This window comes from Plectropomus leopardus, chromosome 7 (genome assembly GCF_008729295.1).
Source record: "Plectropomus leopardus isolate mb chromosome 7, YSFRI_Pleo_2.0, whole genome shotgun sequence".
Classification (NCBI taxonomy): Eukaryota; Metazoa; Chordata; class Actinopteri; order Perciformes; family Serranidae; genus Plectropomus; species Plectropomus leopardus.
This window is the reverse complement of record NC_056469.1, coordinates 6,294,990-6,315,502: the sequence shown is the minus strand read 5'-3', so window position 1 is coordinate 6,315,502 and position 20,513 is coordinate 6,294,990. Positions and strand designations below refer to the sequence as shown.

At 38.7% G+C, this 20,513-nt stretch overlaps 2 protein-coding genes across 3 annotated transcripts; one reads left to right on the top strand and one right to left on the bottom strand.

The window, feature by feature from the left end:
- Window positions 1-3,178: 3,178 nt before the first annotated feature.
- Window positions 3,179-8,141, bottom strand: LOC121945950 (2-iminobutanoate/2-iminopropanoate deaminase-like). Its single transcript, XM_042490333.1, has 6 exons — window positions 8,001-8,141; window positions 6,549-6,654; window positions 6,181-6,235; window positions 6,011-6,079; window positions 3,775-3,830; window positions 3,179-3,677 (listed from the first exon to the last, which is right to left on the bottom strand). Exons 1-6 carry the CDS (start codon window positions 8,063-8,065, stop codon window positions 3,618-3,620), a joined length of 411 nt encoding a protein of 136 aa, XP_042346267.1. The 5' UTR covers window positions 8,066-8,141; the 3' UTR covers window positions 3,179-3,617.
- On the top strand, window positions 4,609-20,065 carry pop1 (POP1 homolog, ribonuclease P/MRP subunit). 2 transcript variants are annotated; one of them, XM_042490330.1, is made up of 16 exons: window positions 4,609-4,670; window positions 8,730-8,847; window positions 9,663-9,803; window positions 10,144-10,319; window positions 10,486-10,746; window positions 10,863-10,950; window positions 11,757-11,935; window positions 12,076-12,344; window positions 12,444-12,537; window positions 12,625-12,733; window positions 12,851-12,970; window positions 15,439-15,560; window positions 16,212-16,403; window positions 17,076-17,230; window positions 17,841-18,077; window positions 18,354-20,065. In XM_042490330.1, exons 1-16 carry the CDS (start codon window positions 4,635-4,637, stop codon window positions 19,051-19,053), a joined length of 2,997 nt encoding a protein of 998 aa, XP_042346264.1. In that variant the 5' UTR covers window positions 4,609-4,634; the 3' UTR covers window positions 19,054-20,065. The 2 variants fall into 2 exon arrangements, with proteins under 2 accessions (XP_042346264.1, XP_042346265.1); XM_042490331.1 differs by lacking the exon at window positions 4,609-4,670 and adding an exon at window positions 8,415-8,519.
- Window positions 20,066-20,513: the final 448 nt, after the last annotated feature.

Genomic DNA, 20,513 nt, shown 5'->3' with positions numbered 1-20,513 from the left:
ACTCTATCCTTTGTCTTCTTTCAGATACACCAAAATAACAAACCCCAAAGCTACCACTGTTTGGCAACTGGAAGGAAAACAGGACAAAGCAATAAACGCTACATTTTCAGTATTTTCATCAGCGCTGACCAAACTGTCCCCCAGATACATTAATATGCATGGTGCCTTAATAACATGCCGTTTAGGAAGTATCAGGCCTCCATTTGTAAATATAAACCTTTTTATAAGTTTTTTTTCTTTTTACTGAGACCTTAAGTGCCTCAACATGCAGGCCTATGCAAAGGAAAAATTGTAAAAACACACCGGGACGGGTTAGAGACAAGAGGGTGCACTACTCTGTGAAATCTGTGAACTCTTGTGACAGTGCGATGAACTACGAGAGGAGAGGACACTTTCCAAGTAAATCCTTATTACTATTTAAAATAGCTGCTTCTGAGGAATACAAGCCAAATGCAACTGTGAATAAAATGATGCAGAGTTTGAGTTGACAGAATCACCAAATTGAGTGGATGAACAACACACTGACTAGGTTTAAACTGCCAGTTAAATTTTTATCACTGATAGAAAACTGATTTTAAATGATCACATTTTCACAGGTTGGAGTTTTGGGTGTTATGAAGTCTAAATTTTGCCATAAATCCACTTTTTTGTTTGGTGTTTTCATGTTATTTAACTGCAGCCTTTCTAATAAAGTTCACTTAATAGGAATGACATTACTAAATGTTGATAACAGAGTGCGCAGTGTAATACTGATAAGCTCTACTGTAAGTCAAATCCATGTTTCCTTCAATTTTATTCCTCTATCACTTTATTGGTTTCAGTTGGAAAATCCTGATTAAAATTTGTTTTGGGTAGGGAAGAAAAATGCATGCAGATGATCAGATGCGTATGCACAAGATTAGTTATGACATTATGAATCATTGCCAGGTTGAGGATGCAGAAGATTCAGGTACTATTATTTCATCTTGCTATTCCATGAAGCCCTTTTGTGCAGCCGCAATGTCTGGAGGATGTTTATAAAATTCTCCTTCTAAAAATAAGTACGTTTCCAACCATACACTTAAAGGCCTCATGGGGCCTGGCAACGCTGATGTCATATGCACATTGGTTTTGTTTTGAGTGCATTACAAACAGTACATGTGTAGCACAGTAAGAAATCACCTAGGACATGATTTATAAATTATCAGTAGTTCATGCTGTGCTAAAAAGTGTAAAGTTCTGAGAAAATGTTTCAATTGTATAAGATGTGATGGATGTTGTGGGAACAAAACTTGTTTTGATGTCTGATGTCTTCTTTCATATGTTTGTTTCTCTGTAATATATTCCTTTTCTGAGCCTTCTCTATGATTCTGCTAACCTAGTGTACAGAATAAAGTTTCACTCACTAATACATGTGCTCTTTTTAATGAAATTGAATTGTTTTTTAGTATATAGCAACCTCCATGTTTCTAATAACTCAATAAATGTTTCGTATTTAACCCTTTGAAACCTGAACAAATTGGTTCGATTGCTTTCAAAATTCAAAACTATTGGGGATAAGGCAATGAGCAACGTAACAAGACATTGCTCAGAAAAGGGCAATAAATTAATAATAAAAATAGCATATTACCTGAGGCAAAAAAATAAAAAGTAGTATGAAACGATCAAAAGACTATAAAAAGGTGGTAAAAACTGAAAAATACAGCCCAAACATTTTTTCTCTACCACACTTTTAAATATAGAATTATAATGAATATAAATATATTTTCAGAACGTTTTACCCTAGTCTTTTTTAAAATTTCACTTTTAAAAAAAGCACCTTTTGCTTTTGTAATTTGTCAATTTGTGTTTTCGAAAGAAATGAAAACAATTCGCTCAGGTTTCAAAGGGTTAAAAAAGCATGCATAAATCACTCTTAGATACATATCATAATCCATAAGAACAAGACGGACCTTTTTTAAAGAGTTATTTTGCTCATAACTTTTTTACAGTGAGATTTAAACACAACAAGGGCTGCAACTGTCAATCACTTTCATTATCTGTTAATCTGTTGGTTATCTTCTTGAGATTGGTATATAAAATATAAGAAATTTGTTAAGAAAAAAAACATTGATCAGTGTTTGCCAGAGCCCAAGATAACATCCTCAAATGTACAAAACAAAATATTTTGTTTAGATTTAGGATTAAAGAAACTAGAAAATATTCTCATGTAAAGAGCTGTAATAAGAAAAATGTTTACTTTTTTTTCCTTAAAAAATGACTGACTTAATAGAATACCATCTAGTGCGTGATTAATTTAATAAAAAAAAGAATGGATTAATCACTGCAGCTTTAAATGTGACTGTTTAAGGCAGGCTAACTTTGGTGAAATTTCCAGTAAACAACTATTTATCTATTCACTACACTGATTTTTCTGCTGTGCACAGCCCTCATAGAACCTGGAACAGCATTCCCTGGAGATTCAAATGAGTTACAAAATTATGTGCGCAAAACATGTGTAGGTTGAACCAAACATCCTTTAAAATGAGTTTTCATATTAACTTCTCACATTTCCAGTGTTTGAGATGATACAACTCTCCTATTTGCATGCTGTTCACATAAAGCAGTGTGTGACCCTGGAGCCCCAGAGGGAGAAATCATTGTGGAAAATATGACTGTTTTTTAAATAGTTCTCATCATTTCACAGGACAAACTAGACAGAAAGAGGTAATCATTTTAATCAGCTGACGTGTTGTTTGGACAAAATAAAAATGTATGGATGTAAAGCTTTTGATTGCACGTGTTAACTTATCCCAGTTATATGAACATAGATCCAGAGTGCATAAAGCATTGCAAAAGATTATTTTCAAGATTTACAGCCAGAAAGAAGGCTTATATTTATATTTTTCCGGGGACTTTATGCTATTGAGTTTTATTTTATATCAAATGAATGAAACTATCTGTGATGAACTTTATGTTCATAGTCTAAAATAAAAATCATTAGACCACGGATTAGAGCAGGAATGCTGTCATCTATTATCTATTTATGGCTATGATCTGGGACATAAACCATACTTTCTTGTGTTTAAAATCCCTGTGCAACCCTGGGGGCATCAGCAGACATCCAATATGTATAAACCAAATACTGAGGAAAAACCACGAGTATATCACAAAGTGATCATCTTCAAGGTTTTGTTGATACCAAGGAAACAGATGACCATTTAAGCAAATTAAAACCATTTATTATTGAGTTATATTTGATCATCCATCCTCAGACTGGTGACAACATAGCTGCCAGTAGTGTAACTCAATAAGAGCAAACAAGCTTAGATACTTTTCAGCTATTGTATGTGAAATGTGAGCAGAGGGGATTTAAAATGCAGTGTCGTCTCCAAACACGTCTCATTAATGTTAATGAGAGAGGAGAAAGTGTTCAGAGCCTGACTGCTGCAGGCTGACCCAAAACATCTTTAGGACAATTACAGTATGTTAAATCACTTAATGCTCTACAAATTTGCTATATATACTGTGTATTTAGAACGATTAGTGCCCTACAGGAATTTCGTTTTATCATTTCTCGAGTGGTCTGCAAACAAGGCACATAGTGTATAATTTTCAGTCATCATTTTCTAGTTTTTATTATTTCATAGAATTACATGTTAGGAAGCGTCAGTCAGAGGGCCCAATACAGCAACTGCTTCAATCTCAACCAGTCCACCCTAGAAAGAAAGACAATATAGAACACTAAGTTTTCAGTTTGTCTGAATCCTCAACAGAGTCATTGAAAAAGAGCATAAGACTTAATGAAATACTCACTCTGGGGAGAGCAGCAACCTGGTAGGCAGCTCTGGCTGGATAGTTAGAGCTGAAAACTAGAGAGCAGAACATTTAATGGCACTGGGTTACCAACACAGACACACATATTTAAACCTGTTAATATTAAAGGGTAAAAACTCTGAAAATGTATTAATATTTTGTAAAAATGATCAGGAATGAAGTTAGTTAAAATATTTTAGTCCCAAAAACTGGAAAATAAAATTAATTTGTATTATTTTTATAGTAGTTTAGAAGGAGGACATTTTTGTCCTCTAGGGAGAGGAAAGGAACTATTTAAAAAACAATCTCATACTGAAAAATGCACCTTTATTGCAAATCATTGATAATCTTATAAACTACCCCCCCTAGAAAGGGAACTTAATATTATTACATAGTATTTTTAAGGCAGTTTTAGGAAGTGGACATTTCAGTACTTAGTAGGCAGTCTTGAGCTAGTGTTATCAGGGGACAGGAGGGTTAAATGAAAAAAGACACATGTTGGAACATTTGGTAAGTAAAAAAGACTTAATATATAGACAATAACATGTTGATAGCAAGGATGTCTTTTGCGAGGCACAACTTAGACTTTTATTCAAAATCTGATAAGCCTCTGATTTCAAGGCACAATAAGCAACATGTTAATATAAAATGCTCATTTTGTTACGTTCTGCTGCTAACATGAAATAAAAAGCTTTTTTCATAGAAGATTCCTTTGCTGTCACAGTAGGAAAAGCTCAGGTGTTATTAATAACACTAATTAGAGGCTGTGCTCACCTGTCCCAGTCAGTCTGCACACACGTTTGTTAGTGTCATTAGTTACACCTGCTCCTGTTAAGCCACGTCAGTGACAAGTTCTTTTCATGAGAGCATTTGTACTGGATTTCTCACACTGTCAGGTAAGAAAATCCTCATGCACACAGGATATTATTTTTTTGAGTAACAGTTAACACGCATGCAAAGTCAAAATATTGAATCAGACATTGTTCTTTCTCTTTGGGAATTTTAATTGGCAAAAGCTTTCCAAAGTTTTAGTTTTACTGATGTACGTATACTGTATTATTTCATCAATTTTCCTGTCAACAACAAAATAGAAAAGCACATGGATTTCTCTGCAGTTCAGTGCACTGTTACCTCTATTATATAATATAATGTATATATAAGATATGAAATCATAAGGTAGTTGGAACTGGGACAAACCCTAAAGGACCTTCTTAATAAAATATTTACACCTCCCAAACTCAAGTTTCATTAGTAGCATATCCAAACCGTTCCTTTTGTTGATAAAACACTACTTCAAACAACACTGGAATTAATATGTTGCATGTAGATGAAAGTCCTTCTTTCTATATTTATTATTTCTGGGTATCAATATGGGCTTTGTAATTAGACAACAAATAGACAAGTTTTTTTTTTGCTTTAACCCTCTGAAACCTGAGCAAATTGGCTCTATTTCTTTCCAAAAACCTGGAAAGAGGGTGGCACGCAACTTAACAAGAAATGGCCCGAAAAGTAGCAAGAAATTAGTAAAAAAGAAACACAAAAAAGTTAACAAAAAAGACAAAAACATTATATTATACATTTATTTTTGGACATTTTTTTTCCTTTTTTTCCCCAATGATATCTAACAATCAGTTCTACAATCTCACAACTAAATGTTACTAAATCCTACACACTGGACCTTTAAAGGATTTTTGGCCCTGTGTGGAGCCTCAGATGTGGCATGTTGTCTGACATTTACTTTAAGGCTTAAACCAGCAGCTCAGGTTTCACTCTTTTTAGTGACTCAGCAAACGTCAGAAGTCTCTCACTGCTGTGCTGACAATGTCAGCTTGCTTCTGAGCATTTGTTTCATACCTCTGAGTGTACTGTCTTGGGATATTTACAGCATGAAGAGGCAAATTCAAGCATATCAATTATCTAAAGAATATGGGCAGACAAATGCAGAGACAAGATTAACTGATTTTATGTAAATATGTTTACAGTGATTGAATACGAACTATATTACCATAGATTTTCACTCAAAACAGATAATCATGTAAGAGCGAGAATAGTTTCCACAAAGGCAATAATTGGGAGGCCTCAAACCATGCAAGCCTGGTTAATGCAGGTTCCCTGTATTGTGCTGACACCTGGTGGCCAAGTATGTATTGCAAGATGCAAGTGATGAACTTTTGCCTGAGCAGGCACAATAAGGTCTATTATGACACGCACTGATATGTGAATCATTGATACTTACACTGCTTGTAGACATCATTTACAGTGGTAAAGTCATTCATGTCAGCTAGGAGCACCGTGGTTTTGACAACTGCAGGAAACAATGACAAAATGTACATTAGGACCTGTGAGGAATTCTTCTCCATGTGAACTTGCAATGCAGTACTTTTGAGAAAGTTAAGTTTTTCTCACCATTCTCATAACCACCACCAGCTGCTTTAAGGATTTCACCCATGTTCACAAGAGCCTGTGGACAAAGAATTACATAATGTAGGTGCTCTGTTCTGTAGACATGTATTTTGATTTGTTCCATTTTGAGGTGAAACTGGTAGAAAATGAGATTAAAAGGAAATGTGAAGCTCCTGAAGAAAAAAATGGATTGACTCTCATTAATAAATTTGGAGTTTACACTACACTTTTATTCATAATGTAGCAGCCTCTGGGTGTATAGAAGAGATTAAGCTGTTGAACAGAATACAGTGGACACTTTCCCAGTTTGCAGTGCTCCTGATTCATGAATGGATAGATGAATGTTAGAAGGGTGTTTTCTGGTGGGTCACCTGTCTGGTTTGAGCTGTAACACCCCCTTCCACTAACTGTCCACTGGCAGGATCCATCCCTAACTGTCCTGAGATGTACATGGTGCGATCTGCCACCACTGCTTGGCTGGAGACACACAAACAAGAACAAAAAACCATGTCAGTTAGCTTGAAGGCTGGGCTACCTCTTTCAGAGGGATTCTGACATCTACATCTGACATCTATTTACAGGAGAGCAGACAGCAAATGCACACATTTTGATAGTTAATTTCAAATGTCAGTTATAATACAGAAGGTTAAATTGTTTCTTTGTACTTTGTATTATCACTATTCTACCTGATTATACCTCCAAATGTTTTTCTCCCTAAGTTCATGTAATTTCACAACTGTTTCCACAACTCAAAGTCCAGGCGTTTAAAGGAGGGATTTAAAATATTATTAGGAATTACCTTGCAAACAAACGCATTTCTAATGACCTAGCCTGCATTTATAAAGGATGTAGTCCATTCTGATCGATATTTGCAGCTGAGAGTGAATTACTCCACATTTAACTACATTTATACCAGTTGGAGTTCATTCTGATAGATATTTGTACCTAACAGAATGACCATGAGATGTGTTTGCAAGTGTTTAACTGAATTTATACAAGTTGTAATCCATTCTCATAGATATTTGTACCTGACAGAATGGCCTACTCCACATTTATATAAGAAATTGTCTGTTCGGATACATTTTTGTGACTGACAGAATGATCTACTCCACATTTATTTATACAGGTAGTAGACCATTCTGATATTTATACCTGACAGAATTACCTACTCTTTATTTAACTACATTTATACAGGTTGTAGTTCATTCTGATAAATATGTTTACCTGACAGAATGACCTACTCCACATTTATACAAGTATTGGTCAATTCTGATGAACATCTGTATCTGACAAAATTACCTATTCTGCGGTGTTTTTACAAAATGTAGATTTAGGCAACTGGTCATCTATTCCCCTTTAGAGCTGACTTGTGTGTAGAATATAAAATATACTGTCAGCAAGTGATCACACAGAAGCTGTGCAATTTGTGTGCAAGCCGTGCACACTTTAATACAAAAGTAAGGTAAATGAGAACAACTGCACTGAGAAAACTTTAACAAAAACTACTCAGCACAGGTTGCTGTTGAGTTAATAGTTGAGCCTTTCAATAGTTATCAAAGTGCAAACCCCAAAAGTTGACCTTTGCTCTCAAGCACATCTCAACGAGTGACAGCACTAACCCAAGTTATAAGTACTAAACCACACAGTGCACCTCTACACAGCTACATGACAATCGACAAAAATATCAAAAGCTACAGTTTCTCTTCTGTCCTAACATCTCATAACACTGTTAACATGTGGTCTGTGAATGTTATTTTGACTGCCCCTGTGTCAGCTGAGTGCCAGCTGTAACTTGGTCCGACTTCTTACTGAGCTCCTCTCACCTGTACGGGCCGATAGCAGCGGGAGCTTTAGTTGTGCTGATAATCCTCCTGATTAATGCAGCCATTGTATCACGAATATTATGTCAAACCAAAGGAGTGAAACAAGTGCTGTAATAGAGTTGCAATCGAGAAGGAGAGAAAGCTGCATGAGCACTGGATGACGTAACGAGAGCTGTATTACTGTAAATGATATTTTAGACGCGCAAAACGCTTTTTTATTGTCTGATTCTTGGAGGAGCGCATGCTTATTAATGAAAAATTGTATGCTCAAATTAGTCGTGACAAAGGAGGACATTATTTCGAGAGATATTATCAGTAAGCACAGGGAATATAACTTTTATTTGCGCCGATACACTACAAATCCCATGAACACCACATGCCCGGAAGCTGCGTGGGGAAAACTCACATGGTAGCTAACATTTTTCACTATAAAACATCCATGTGGCTAACTGGAAAAAAGACAGGACGGCTACATTTTGAACACATTTCTGGCTAACACTCATACTGGGGAATCTAGAGGTGAATATATGCTATGTAACAGTCCTACACTTAATGTTTGTTGTATTTGTGTTTTTGTTAATTGAACCGAAACCCGAATTTAACGTGGACTACGTGGCTAACACGTTAGCATCAGCAGATATTGGCAAGTTATGTTGGTGTTTTGAGTGTCAGCTGTCCTTTTAACAATCAGAAAAAATGACACTTAAACATGTCTCCTTTTCTTTACAGAAAATGTCTGCAGCTAAAGTGAAGATGCGGGGAAAAAAGATGAGAAATCAGCCTGCCAATGTTCAATATCCATCTTCTGCCAGCAGCACACAGAACGGAGGAGACACTTCGGTCACTGGTATTATGTTTCTCTTTTTATCTCTTATGGTCCAATATGTCTCTGGTGTCTTTCTGTTGATGCTTTATTTGCCCTCTCCACTCATTTCTCTGGTCACCCTGTCTCCTCTTGCTGCTGTGCTGCATGGTCAGCGTTTCAGATGGTCAGCAAATTTCAGTCTGCATCTTGTCTGACAACATTTTTAGCTATCTCTGCATGTCTCTGTCTCAGCACACAGCCTGTCACCTACATTTTTACAGTTGTGTGAGCTAGTTTGAAATTATTGAAATAATAACAATAGGGGGAAGGGGTTTGTGCAAATTGGGGGAGGCACCACAGGTATGTTTCTTTCTTTTTTTTTTTCAAATATTCACAGAACCCCCAAACCTTCAAGTGCGTTTGAAAACCATGTTTTCTTTAAAAATCTCCCAAATCACACCTTTGTTATTGTCAGAAACTAAATTATGGTTATTAATGTTGGAGGGAGGGTCATGCATCTTTCCCAGTCACTTTAAAAGAAGGAAAAATATTTGTAGCTCCAGTGATGGCCAGGCTATAAAAAAGATCCCCTTACTCTGATAAATACATAACAATACCTTAGAGATTCTTTCTTTCTTTCTTTTTATTGTGCTTCATAAAAAAAAAACAAAAAACAAAAAAAACATTTATAAACAGTCCATTTTGTGACGACGTGACTGCTGCAGACACAACTGCCCCTGAGGGTGCGTGGTCCCAGGGCAGTTGTCTCTTTTGCCTGGTTGTAATAGAGCCTTGGGCAGAAAATAATTTTCAACTGTGATATCCCTGAAATAGCAAAATGATGATTTTTCTCAAAGGTGGCGGTGGCAGTGATGGACCATCCGACGTCCATCCAAATACAAGCAGGTCAAAGAAACCGTACCAACGAGGTGGATGGGTCCGAGGACATCAGAAAGATGGTGGAGGCTACATCAAGGAGATGCCCAAGTACATCACTGGTAAAGAAATCATACTCCTCTTACAAATCCACACTGCATGCTGTAAATAAGGTGTTTTTTATTTTGAAGGACTGCATAATGACTTCACCACCCTGTGTGATTGTGCAATGAGAAAGTCTGATAGCTTTTGAGATCCATCTGCCATCAGCTGTGTTGCAAGCAGTAGAAAATGATTAGTAAAATTATCATATTTTACTTTTAGATCAATCACTTTTAATTTGGTGCAGATCTACTGTTTTTCCTGTTCTTCAAGTAAACTTCTGTTTATTCCAGCATAGTCAGTTTATTGACATTTTAATTCAGATCCTCCACTCTTCTAACCCACTCCCTCCCTTCTCAGCTGGAGCTTATGCCAGGGCCAGGGCAGCAGAGGTGAATGCCATGGTGAAAGCTATCACAGAGAAAACGGGCAGCTGCCATGTGTTCGGAGCCCTGCCCAAACACATGAGGAGACGGGCCATGAGCCACAACAGCAAGCGGCTCCCTCGTAGACTGAGAGACGTGGCCAACAGAATGGTAAAAGCTCAATAGGCTTCTTTTCAGCATATTAATGTCCTAATATTTTATCTTACGTGTTCTATAGACGGGCTCACCTTATTGAGTAAAATTATACTGTAACATATCCCAGACCCCCCGAGGGGATCAATAAAGGATTTGGATTCCTGTTTCCTTTCTTCTCCAGCGAGAGAAAAGCCTCCAGGCCGGCTCGAAGAAGAAGAAAGAACAGGCAAAGAGCAAGAGCCGCAAGGCCCGCCGCCGGCACGGGAATCTGCTGCTGGAGTTCAACCGCCGGCAGAGGAAGAACGTGTGGCTGGAGACACACATATGGCACGCCAAGCGCTTCCACATGGTTAAAAAGTGGGGCTACTGCCTCGGGGACAGACCTACATACAAATGCTATCGGGCTTGCTACAGGGCAATGAGCAGCCACTGTCTGCTGCAGGTAACCATCACAAGATTAGAGTGTTGTTTCATTCTTGTCACAAAACTCAAGATTGTAATGAACAGGATTTCACTGCCAGTAAAGTACCTGTGACAGTTTTGAATTTGTCCACCCAGGACCTTTCTTACTACTGCTGCATAGAGCTGCAAGGAGAGGAAGACAAGCTGCTGGCTTCTCTGTCACAGCTGACCAGCAAGGAGGCCGGTGAGAATATGCTCCCCCAACCACAAAGCATACATTTGTCTTTATTTTATGCAGAGAAATACTGTAATTGTGGACCTGTCTTTCCCATGCATCCTTCCTCTGTCTCTGAATAGTAATCTGTGCACTGTTAAGAACCACACAATATGATCATGGACAAGTTGTTCAGTTAAGTTTGGAAAAAGTGGGAAACGTTTAGATTTAATTTCATGATAAAAGTTCTAAGCTTAGTTGGATATTGAAAAAGAAAGGTAGCAGGAGCGCTTCTGGTGTCCCTCAAACCACCAGTGCTCATGGAAGGGAACCTATAGTAAAATATTTCCAGGTCCTGGCACTCAGGATGGTAAGAAGAGCATAAAAGGCCTTTAATTGATAGGGCCAGAAACATTAAAAATATACCAACACGTATCGGCTTGTGCTTTCTACAGGGTGTAGTGACACATTATAGTTGCAGTCACCACATGCGTGCGCTGATGAAAGCATAAAATGTGTTTTTCTGGCCTCAAGGTGCAAAACACAATAAACACAACCAATACGAAACTGAGAATGCAAAAAGAATAGGTCCTCATGTAGACTATGAAAATCCAACATGGACACCAACTGTTGGTGTCTGTGTAGGATTTTCAGTCTTTTTGAGGAAGGCGCAAGCTGAATTTTTTATGTTTCTAGCCCTATGAATTAAAGACCTTTTATGCTTTTCTAACCATCCTGAGTGCCTAGACTTTTTTTTCTTCCACAGTTTTTTGATTATAAGCATTTTGCATTTTGTTAAATAATTAGAGTAATAAGCATGTGATGTGTGTCTCCAGGTCCTACATTTGCAGCAGCACTGTGTCTGTCAGGGCAGAGACAGGGCAGTGTGGTGGTGTACAGAGCAGGACAGTACCCTTTGCAGCCCCTGGGCCCTGTCACCTTCCTCTGGAGACCCCGTGCACAGGGCTCAACCCACAGGCAGCTGTGGATTTGGGCTCATCCCACCATTAAACAGGTATGAAAATTGAAAATTTTAGGGCTTATCATTCTGACAAGAAAATGTTTATTGGTTTTGTGGTGAGCAGTTAAATTTTAGTAGATATGACGGTGAATGAAGCAAGACTGTTGACTCCAGTGACTGCGTTCTTCTTGCAGGACCTTCTTCCTGAGTTACAAACTGTGTGCCAGTGTTGTGAGGCTGTAGTTCCTCCAGCGGCCCCAGTGGTGACACCTGCTGAAGTTCTTCCCACCCTAGAACCAGAGCCCGAAAAGACCACTGAGGCCAAGCAGGTAACTGGAACCAAGAGAAAGCGAGCTTCAAAGGATGCCAGTGGACTTCCTGCCAAGAAGATTCTGGGAGATGGAACCAGATCTCCCACCACACCAGTTACCTGGAAGTCCAGCTCAAATGGAATAGTTATAAAGTTAGTGTAGTTAGTTGTACAATTTGGTTTTGGTTTATTATTTTCGCTCCAAATAATCTTATTTGATGTTTTTGTCTCTCACTCATTAATCTGTTGCAGTGATCTCACAATGGAGATTGTGCGCTATCGCCTGATTGGACCTCACTCTCATTCTGTTCTGGCCGAAACTCTGGAGGCAGCTACAGACTGTGACGTAAGAATTATTTTGTTAGCAATATGAAAAGCAGAGAGCCTCTGAAATATACTGAAAAACGGTGTCTTATGAGTTTTTTTATTAAAGGAAATGGATAAATCTCAGCCCTCTCCCCTCTGGTGGCCTGAGCACTGCAAAGACGAGAGCAAGATGAATCTGCATCAAAAACAAGCCGATGTCTTTCACAATCTGAAAGGTCTATTGTTATTTTATTGTCAAATTGAATCTAAATTCTGTTCGCATACAACATACTTTTGCCATCTGGTCAGTTATGCATGATGATTTAATAACTAACACTGCGCACTTCCTCCAGGCATCTATTCGACTGCAGAGCTCCCCTCAGGCACGGTGCTGGGTCTGACTGTAGATGACCCCAGACTGACTTTACCAACAAAGAAGGTTAAAGCTTTGCCCTGTGTACAGCAGGCACAAGGTAAAATCTGACCTAGCGGACACAGAAGGCACTTTCCAAATACACATAGTTATACGGGCAGACAGTCATAGATTGTTTCCCCCAACTCTGATCAGTAATTGATATCATACCCACTGCAGCACTACACCCCTGTTTGCAGATCGATGTAATGTTCCTGTTCTCATACATGCACGCAAAAAACTGACCATCAATTAAGACATTCCTATAGTTGAGACTAGAATCAGTCTATTTCTGGTCCTGAGGTTGTTTTGGTGAGTGCACATCTGGTTCTGTGCTCCTGGGGGCCTCTGCCTGGCCATGCAGATGTTCCAGGTTCGAATCCTGGCAGGACCCTGCACTCCGAACTCACCCTCAGCGACAGACAACAGCTGATTCTCTGGATATGAAGACTTACTGGAAAGATAAGGGGCTGGTTTCAACAATGTTGTTGATCCGTTTACTGAGTTTTTCTCAGTTTGCGCATTTCTAATTTACAATAATATTAGGCCAAAGAAAAACCAGTCAAATTTAAGGATTAAAAAAAATTATGTATAATACCATAATTATAATCCTTGTTTACTTTGTTTGTCCTTTGCTCACATGACATTAGTTGTGTTTTGTACAGGAACAGAATGTCACCACTTCTAGTATTTTTTTACACATTGGTGCAACCACATGTTCAATCTTGGAATTCTAAATTTAAAAACCAACCATAAATAATCACAAGATATTTGTGCTCTGTTATTTATCAACAGCATTAGCAGAAATAACAGCCATAATAATAAGGCTCAGCTTTAAAAAAACAGCATTATTCTTCTAGTCTGTGACATGTAATCACAAGATGATGAAAACCTCCTACAGACTGTGTCTTTGCCTCAGTCTTTCCTCAGGATTAGGAGAACGGCAGGTGTCACTAGTTTCATGAAAGGGGTTCACATTAGAATTTTTTAACAGAGCTGCTCACTGGCTGACATTGATTGTGACTTTATGACTGCAGCTGCACGATTTTACCAAAGTGTGAATGGCTTTGTAGCAACATTAGCCTATAGTATTTGTAGATTACACCTTATGTTTTTTTAATTCTCCACATAAGAGGAGACCTTGGAAACCTGCCTAAAAAGGACAGGTCTCCTCAAAACTAAAAATACATGTTTTTTTTAAATTTTTTTTTTATCTTACCTGTAGTGCTTTTTATCAGTCTAGATTCGAGTTGCCAAGTGTTGAAGATGTCAGTTTTAGAAGACAAGGAAATGTGCATCTACTCATAGAAGAGAGACTTGTGATAGTTTGAGATGCAAACATCAACAGTGATGACGTACACTTTCTCCTGTGCGGTGGCTGTGGCATGTGTAGTTCGGTTCTGACATGAAACTGCTCACAAGAGGGTCTGTGCATTGTCTTGAGTAGTGGGGTCATGATTTCTGGAAAGAGACACTGCTGTTGAGTTTTTCAAATGTATTTTTTGGTTTATTTTATGGTTAAGTTTTTTTCATTAATTGGAGAAAAGGGTGACATCTCTACGGCAAATATCTCCAACATTCGCACAAAACAAACTAGACTGATAAACATCACAGCAGGTAAGAGGAAAAATATGCATTTTTGATTTTGTAATAAACTGTCCCGTTAAGACTAAAATTACTTGAGTTAATTGGCTAATTTTGCTAAGTATAATTTGAAATAGGTTGTTTTACAGTAAACCTGTAACAGAGACTGGGATGACTGTAACAAATTTCTTGCAATATTTCTCAAAATGTTTATCTGTAAATTAAGCTAAGATCTTCATGATTTAGACCCTTTTTTAATGAAATACCACATTTTCATGCAAAGGACGTGTTTTTTTCCTTCAAAAATCTGTTATGAAGTTTGATCAGGGTGTAATTCACGGATACTTTATTTTCATTCTGACCATGAAAAACGTGAAAAGAATTAAATGCAGTACTCAGGTCTTGACGTAAAAATAGCATCAAGTACTCAATTCCATACAAAATAAATAGATACCTATAATAAAGCTTTAACTTGAAATTCAAATCACAGAAAATATTAAAAGGAGAAAATGACTGAGTATAGATTTTAGATGTTACAGCACTCTTTATTGTATTTAGAGTATACAAATTTGAGTAACCATGCTTGCATAAATGAAGCTGTATCTTAATGAATAATATCTAAAAGAGGGACTGTTGCAGCATGTTCCTGTTTGCACAGCTGAATGTGATTAATAAATCAGCGATCAATTTGCTCTTCATTTAGAAGTTGGGTTTTAAATTTACGAAAGAATAATGCTTTCACTTGAGATTAAAAAAAGCCCTGTTTTTCAAAATTAATGAGATTATTGTCTTGAAATTAAAAGAAAAAGAATAGTATATTTATAGTATATTTATATACTATATATAGTATAGTGAATGCATTATGCTTTGGTGCATTATGCTCTCCTGACACGAGTGATGCTGCTCATACAAGTGCGTGTCATGCGTGTGCTGTGTTTGTTTCAGAGGTTGACAAGGAGAAGAGGAGGGAGCTGATGCTGCGGGGAGTACCTGAACCCTGCTGTCAGAGTTTCCTGTGGGAGCAGTCTGTCCGGGACAACGTCACTGATAACAAGATATCCGAGCAGGTCCTTTATCGTACTCCTAACACCAGAAATGTCTTACAGTAATTTTCACTAATCCTTCTTATACTCTTGCTTACGGTCTATGTTGGGGTCAACGATATTGTTTTTTCAGGGCTGATACTGATGCTGATTATTAGTAGGTAATGAGTATAACCAATATTTGGAACCAATATGTCTTCAAAATAAAAATGAAAATCTTTCTGTTATATTCCAAATTCTAAATATTAACAAACTCCAACACAAAACTTTGTATGTATATATAATAATTTAAATTAAAAAAATGAATAAATAACAATAGCTCCCTGAGGTTTCACAAAGTAAAAGTTCCTCCAATGCTGACACCTTCTTTGCCCTTTTTCATTACTTAATTTTATCTGCAATCATTAAATAAAACACCGGCACAGATGGTCTGCAAAATGCCAAATATCGTCCCCAATAATTGGCCAGGCCAATATGTGTCAACCCCTAGTCTGTGTGCCGCATTAATTATATGTGGCTTCCCTCTACATCATAGCCAAACAGCTCTATTTCCAGAAGCACAGATGAGTTTAGATGTAGTTCTTACTGTTGGCATTTTCTTTTTATTTACTTTCTTTTATCTTATCTTTATTTTATTTATTTATTTATTTGATCTTTTCTTTTTATTGACTACAGGAGTTGAACCGTAGGAGAAGTGAAGTGCTGGTGCCGGGCTCTCAGCTGAGCCCCACTCCCCTGCAGGGCCGAGTCCCCATCCTGCTGGTTCATCAACCTGGCAAGCAGGTGGGACATGAGATGAGCAACTGGGGTGCTGGATGGGACCTGCTGCTTCCTAAAGGGTGGGGCATGGCCTTCTGGATCCCACTGGTAGGTAGCATGAACAGAGCCTTAAATTGATTGTATTTCACTTTTCTCTCTTTTCATTTCTAACAGAAAGCAGCAGTTGTTGAACAATTCTATTTTGCATTTATTTTACAGTAGTAGCAGAATATTTGGTTTAGGCCATTTTAGACGTTAGCCCTTTGAAACCTGGGCAAGTAGGCCTTTTTTCTTTCAAACCTATGGGAGGCAATGAGTAATTTAAGAAGAAATAACCCAGAAATTGGCTAGAAATTTGTAAGAAATTCATGAAAAACAAACGGCAACTTTCTTAGGGTCCAAAGGTAAGAAAAGTACCAGAAAAGTGATGCCAATCTCAGGATTCCAAGGGTTAATGCATATCAGCTATAGTATGTTGGGTGTAGTGGGAAGGCCTGCTTCATAATATTTGGGCAAATTTATCAAAACTTTCTTGGTTTTGAGGTATTTTACAGAAGGTGCTGTGAGGGTGCATGTGTATAATGCAGTGGTTGTCAGTGAAAGATGTTTTCATTATTTAGTCGCCTCCTCCATGTTTTGGGGCAGTTCCATTTTGTTTGGACAAGCACTGTGAAATGTGAAATGTACCTTGAAATTTAAAGCCAGACAGGAAGCCCCTCAGGTTTGCTTTGTTTGCTAAAAAAAAACAGTGTTTACTCTTTTCTGCTTTGTGTCTGCCAGGTGTACAGAGGAGTTCGCATCGGAGGGCTGAACATGAGTCTGAAACACTCTCAGAATAAAGGAGCCCCCCACTTCCCCCACGATTTCCCAGACTGCCCTGGAGGCGTTCGTTTTCAGGAGGAGCAGGAGGCAGAGCTCCTGGACAAGTTTAAAAGGTCAGCTGAAAATGGAGCGGGAAAGGAACCAAACATAATAATGTGTTTGTGATTATTATTATCACTTGTTTTCAATGGGGACTTCTTGTGCTGCCAAAGCTTTTGTGTGTCTTGTAAAGTGACTTTGGCATATAACTAGTGTGTCAGGCTGCTGATAGAAAACAGAATGTTAAGAACTTGCCCAGAATATAGACGGACGTGTTTTAAATTACCCTTTTCAACTGCAAAGGAAAGTGTTTTCAGTTAAATAAACATAAAGTAAGGTGATAATGGGACCATGTTGGAGCTAAAGATGCTTCGTAGTGTTCTGTTACTGCATGACTGTACAATCATCTGCAAGGAAAAGATAATATTCGCTTGCCTGCAGCATAAGTAAGTAGTGCAAATGTCAGTGGATTAGAGGTTTTGATAGAAGAAAGAACTCCAAAGCTCTGACCCGAGTTAATTTCCATTATGCAGATCTTTCCCAGCATGCAGACGGGATGCTAATGAGGCTGCATGCTTCTCATCCTCTACTATCCGCTGAGCAGCAGTCATGATTTGTTACATAAATTGGCAGGGTTGCCCCCAACAGTTTGACAAGGGTTTGACCTTCTGATCTCTTCTGTAGGCGTCCGCCCGCCAAAAGAACCAATTACATTAAACATGGCTGTCTGGCTCCGTTCTGTTGCCCTTGGCAACAGCTGGCCGAGGAGTGGAAGCTTATCTTGAGGGAGGGAGAAGAGGAGAGGAAAGGAGACAGCCGGACCCAAAGCACAACAGAGGCTGACACAGTGATGGAGGAGGAGATGACATCACATGGAGATATCACTGTCACGAAGCCTCCGAGCCGCATCACCGTACTGAGGTAAATGTTGTTGTGATATATTCTGAAGATTTATTCTTTTTTATGCCCCTACATTGCAGTAACCGTGGCCGGACGCGTTATGTTTTTTGGGTTGTTTGTCCATCTGTCTGTCCGTTCGTCCTTGCGCTCACCCCATTTTCGCGAGAGAGATATCTCAAGAACGCCTTAAGGGAATTTCTTGAAATTTGGCACAAAAGTGCGCAGAGATTAGTCAAGGGAGAGAGTTCCATTTATCCTCATAAAACCATCACCATTGGTTGTTTTTATGCCTCATAGGAACAGAAAGTCACTGAGGCTGCTTTCTGGTTGGTGCAGACCGACGACATCTAAAGGACAAAGGCCGTGCCGTGTTGGAGAGGGGCCACCTCTCGACCGCTCAGCTATGACATCATTTCTCATGGCACATGGGATGAGTCTGGTTTGGGTGCGCCTGTCAGTTCTATCCAAGGGCAAACCAGAGCTCCACGCCATGGTGTGTGTGCCAACCGCAGAAGACCTGAAGCTGCTGAACAAAAAGCCTGTGAGCAGCGGCCCCCAGGAGCCCCCACACAGAAACCAATTCAAGAGTAGAATCAGACACCGAAAGAGGGACCCCAAGAAAGCTGCTACACCATCTTTGAATACTGATAACAAGACTGAGAGCCAAAAAGTAGACCCTCCCTCTGTCTCTGAACCAAACCCCACCACACCTGAAGAGCCGAAATCATCTCCCCAGACTTCCTTGCAACTCGTCTTCGGGCTGTGGCCGGATCCTCTGCCGTGTGTCACCGCTCACTGCTCCCGGGTGACTCTGGGCTGGGTCACTCAGGGCGACTTCTCCCTGTCTGCAGGATGTGGGGAGGCTCTGGGGTTTGTCAGTGTTTCCGGCCTCATTAACACCCTCATAAACCAGCCGATGGAACACAGAGGAATGTTGCTGCTGCGCAACCCCAAATCCCTGCAATACCGCTTTGCTAAAATCAACATAGAGGTCTGATTGGAACATCTGAGCCCATGCAGAACTTTGCTTCCAGAAAGAACTAAACTTTTGTGTAATGAAGAAAGAACAACACGACCTATGTCATGCAAATGCCTAAAATTATAAGCATTAAGACAAAATGCTTCATTTAGTAAGTGAAAGTGTACTCTAAGGCACTAGCTAAAGACATAAAGGGATAGTTTGCATTGTTTAAAATCAGGGTTATACGCAGTTCCAATCCATAGTCTGTGTATTGTATACAGTAGATGGTGGTCGGCACACCAGTGTGGAGAAATTGAAGGAGTGCCGACATTAAGCTAATCAAACTGTAAGATGGGGGCAGCAGCAAAACATAATTTTACCACTTAAAAGGATGCTACAATTTAAGTGCGTGCTATATTGACAGTATTTTTTACCACTTTACCTTTCTGTCTGTTCTGTCTGGGTTAACCTGTGTTCTAAAAAAACAGTGCACATGCACTTATTTTGGTGGGAAAGGGTTTTAACACAAACTATCTGATCAAGGAAGCATTGGAACAGCAGCTCCTGTGTTGAGGGATGTTAAATTATTGTTTTCCTCACAGGAATCTGGTTTAAAAGAGAGCAACATAACAGCTTGATTTCCCCATTGCAAATTTCTGTCTGATGGCAAGGCAGTTAAAATATTCTCAATATTGCTTTCATTTATGGTACTAATATTTTTAGGTTATGCTGTTTTCAGGTAGCAAAAATGCATATCTCTGCTTCCCCTGTCCACAACAGTACTTTGCGTTCCGTGTTGGAGTCTTGCCTGCTCCCCTGAGGGCATTGAGTGTAATACACTGGTAACGCGTAAGTACCTCAACCAACCCTGCTTTAAAGAAAAAAGCATCCCTTTAACAGCATGCATGGGGCATGACTATAAGCCACCTGGTGGAAGATGAAAGAATTTTTAGTTGTGTTTATTTTTCTCTGGGAAGAGGTATCCATCTTGTTTTACTAGCAACACCAATGCCTTTGTCAGGGGGATGCTCTACAAAGGAATCATTTAAATAAAGTTTTGTTTAATCAATCAGGTTTCCCAAATTGATTTATTTATGGCGTATTTAACATCCCTCTATATGTATGATAATGATGCTGTGAATATTTATGTCGGTGGCTTTCTCTTCCTTTTAAAGAGGCAAATTAATGGGTTTGAATTAGAAAGAAGAGCATTGAGAAGGTTTTGTCTGAACATCTATCTATACAAGCAAAAAGTGTGTGTGTGTGCGCGCGCGTGTGTGAATGAATGAGAGAGAGAGAGAGAGAGAGAACCATTTATGTGAATTACTTGTGTATTTCTTCGGACCCAAGGATGCACATTGTCGAATTTAGAGCAATTTAGAAAAGCAATGCGTTCAATGATAATATTAATAAACTTAATAAACTGGTACAAAGTAAGTCATATACCATTGATTTGCATGGTTCTCCAACTTTATAGCAACATAATTTAATATGTC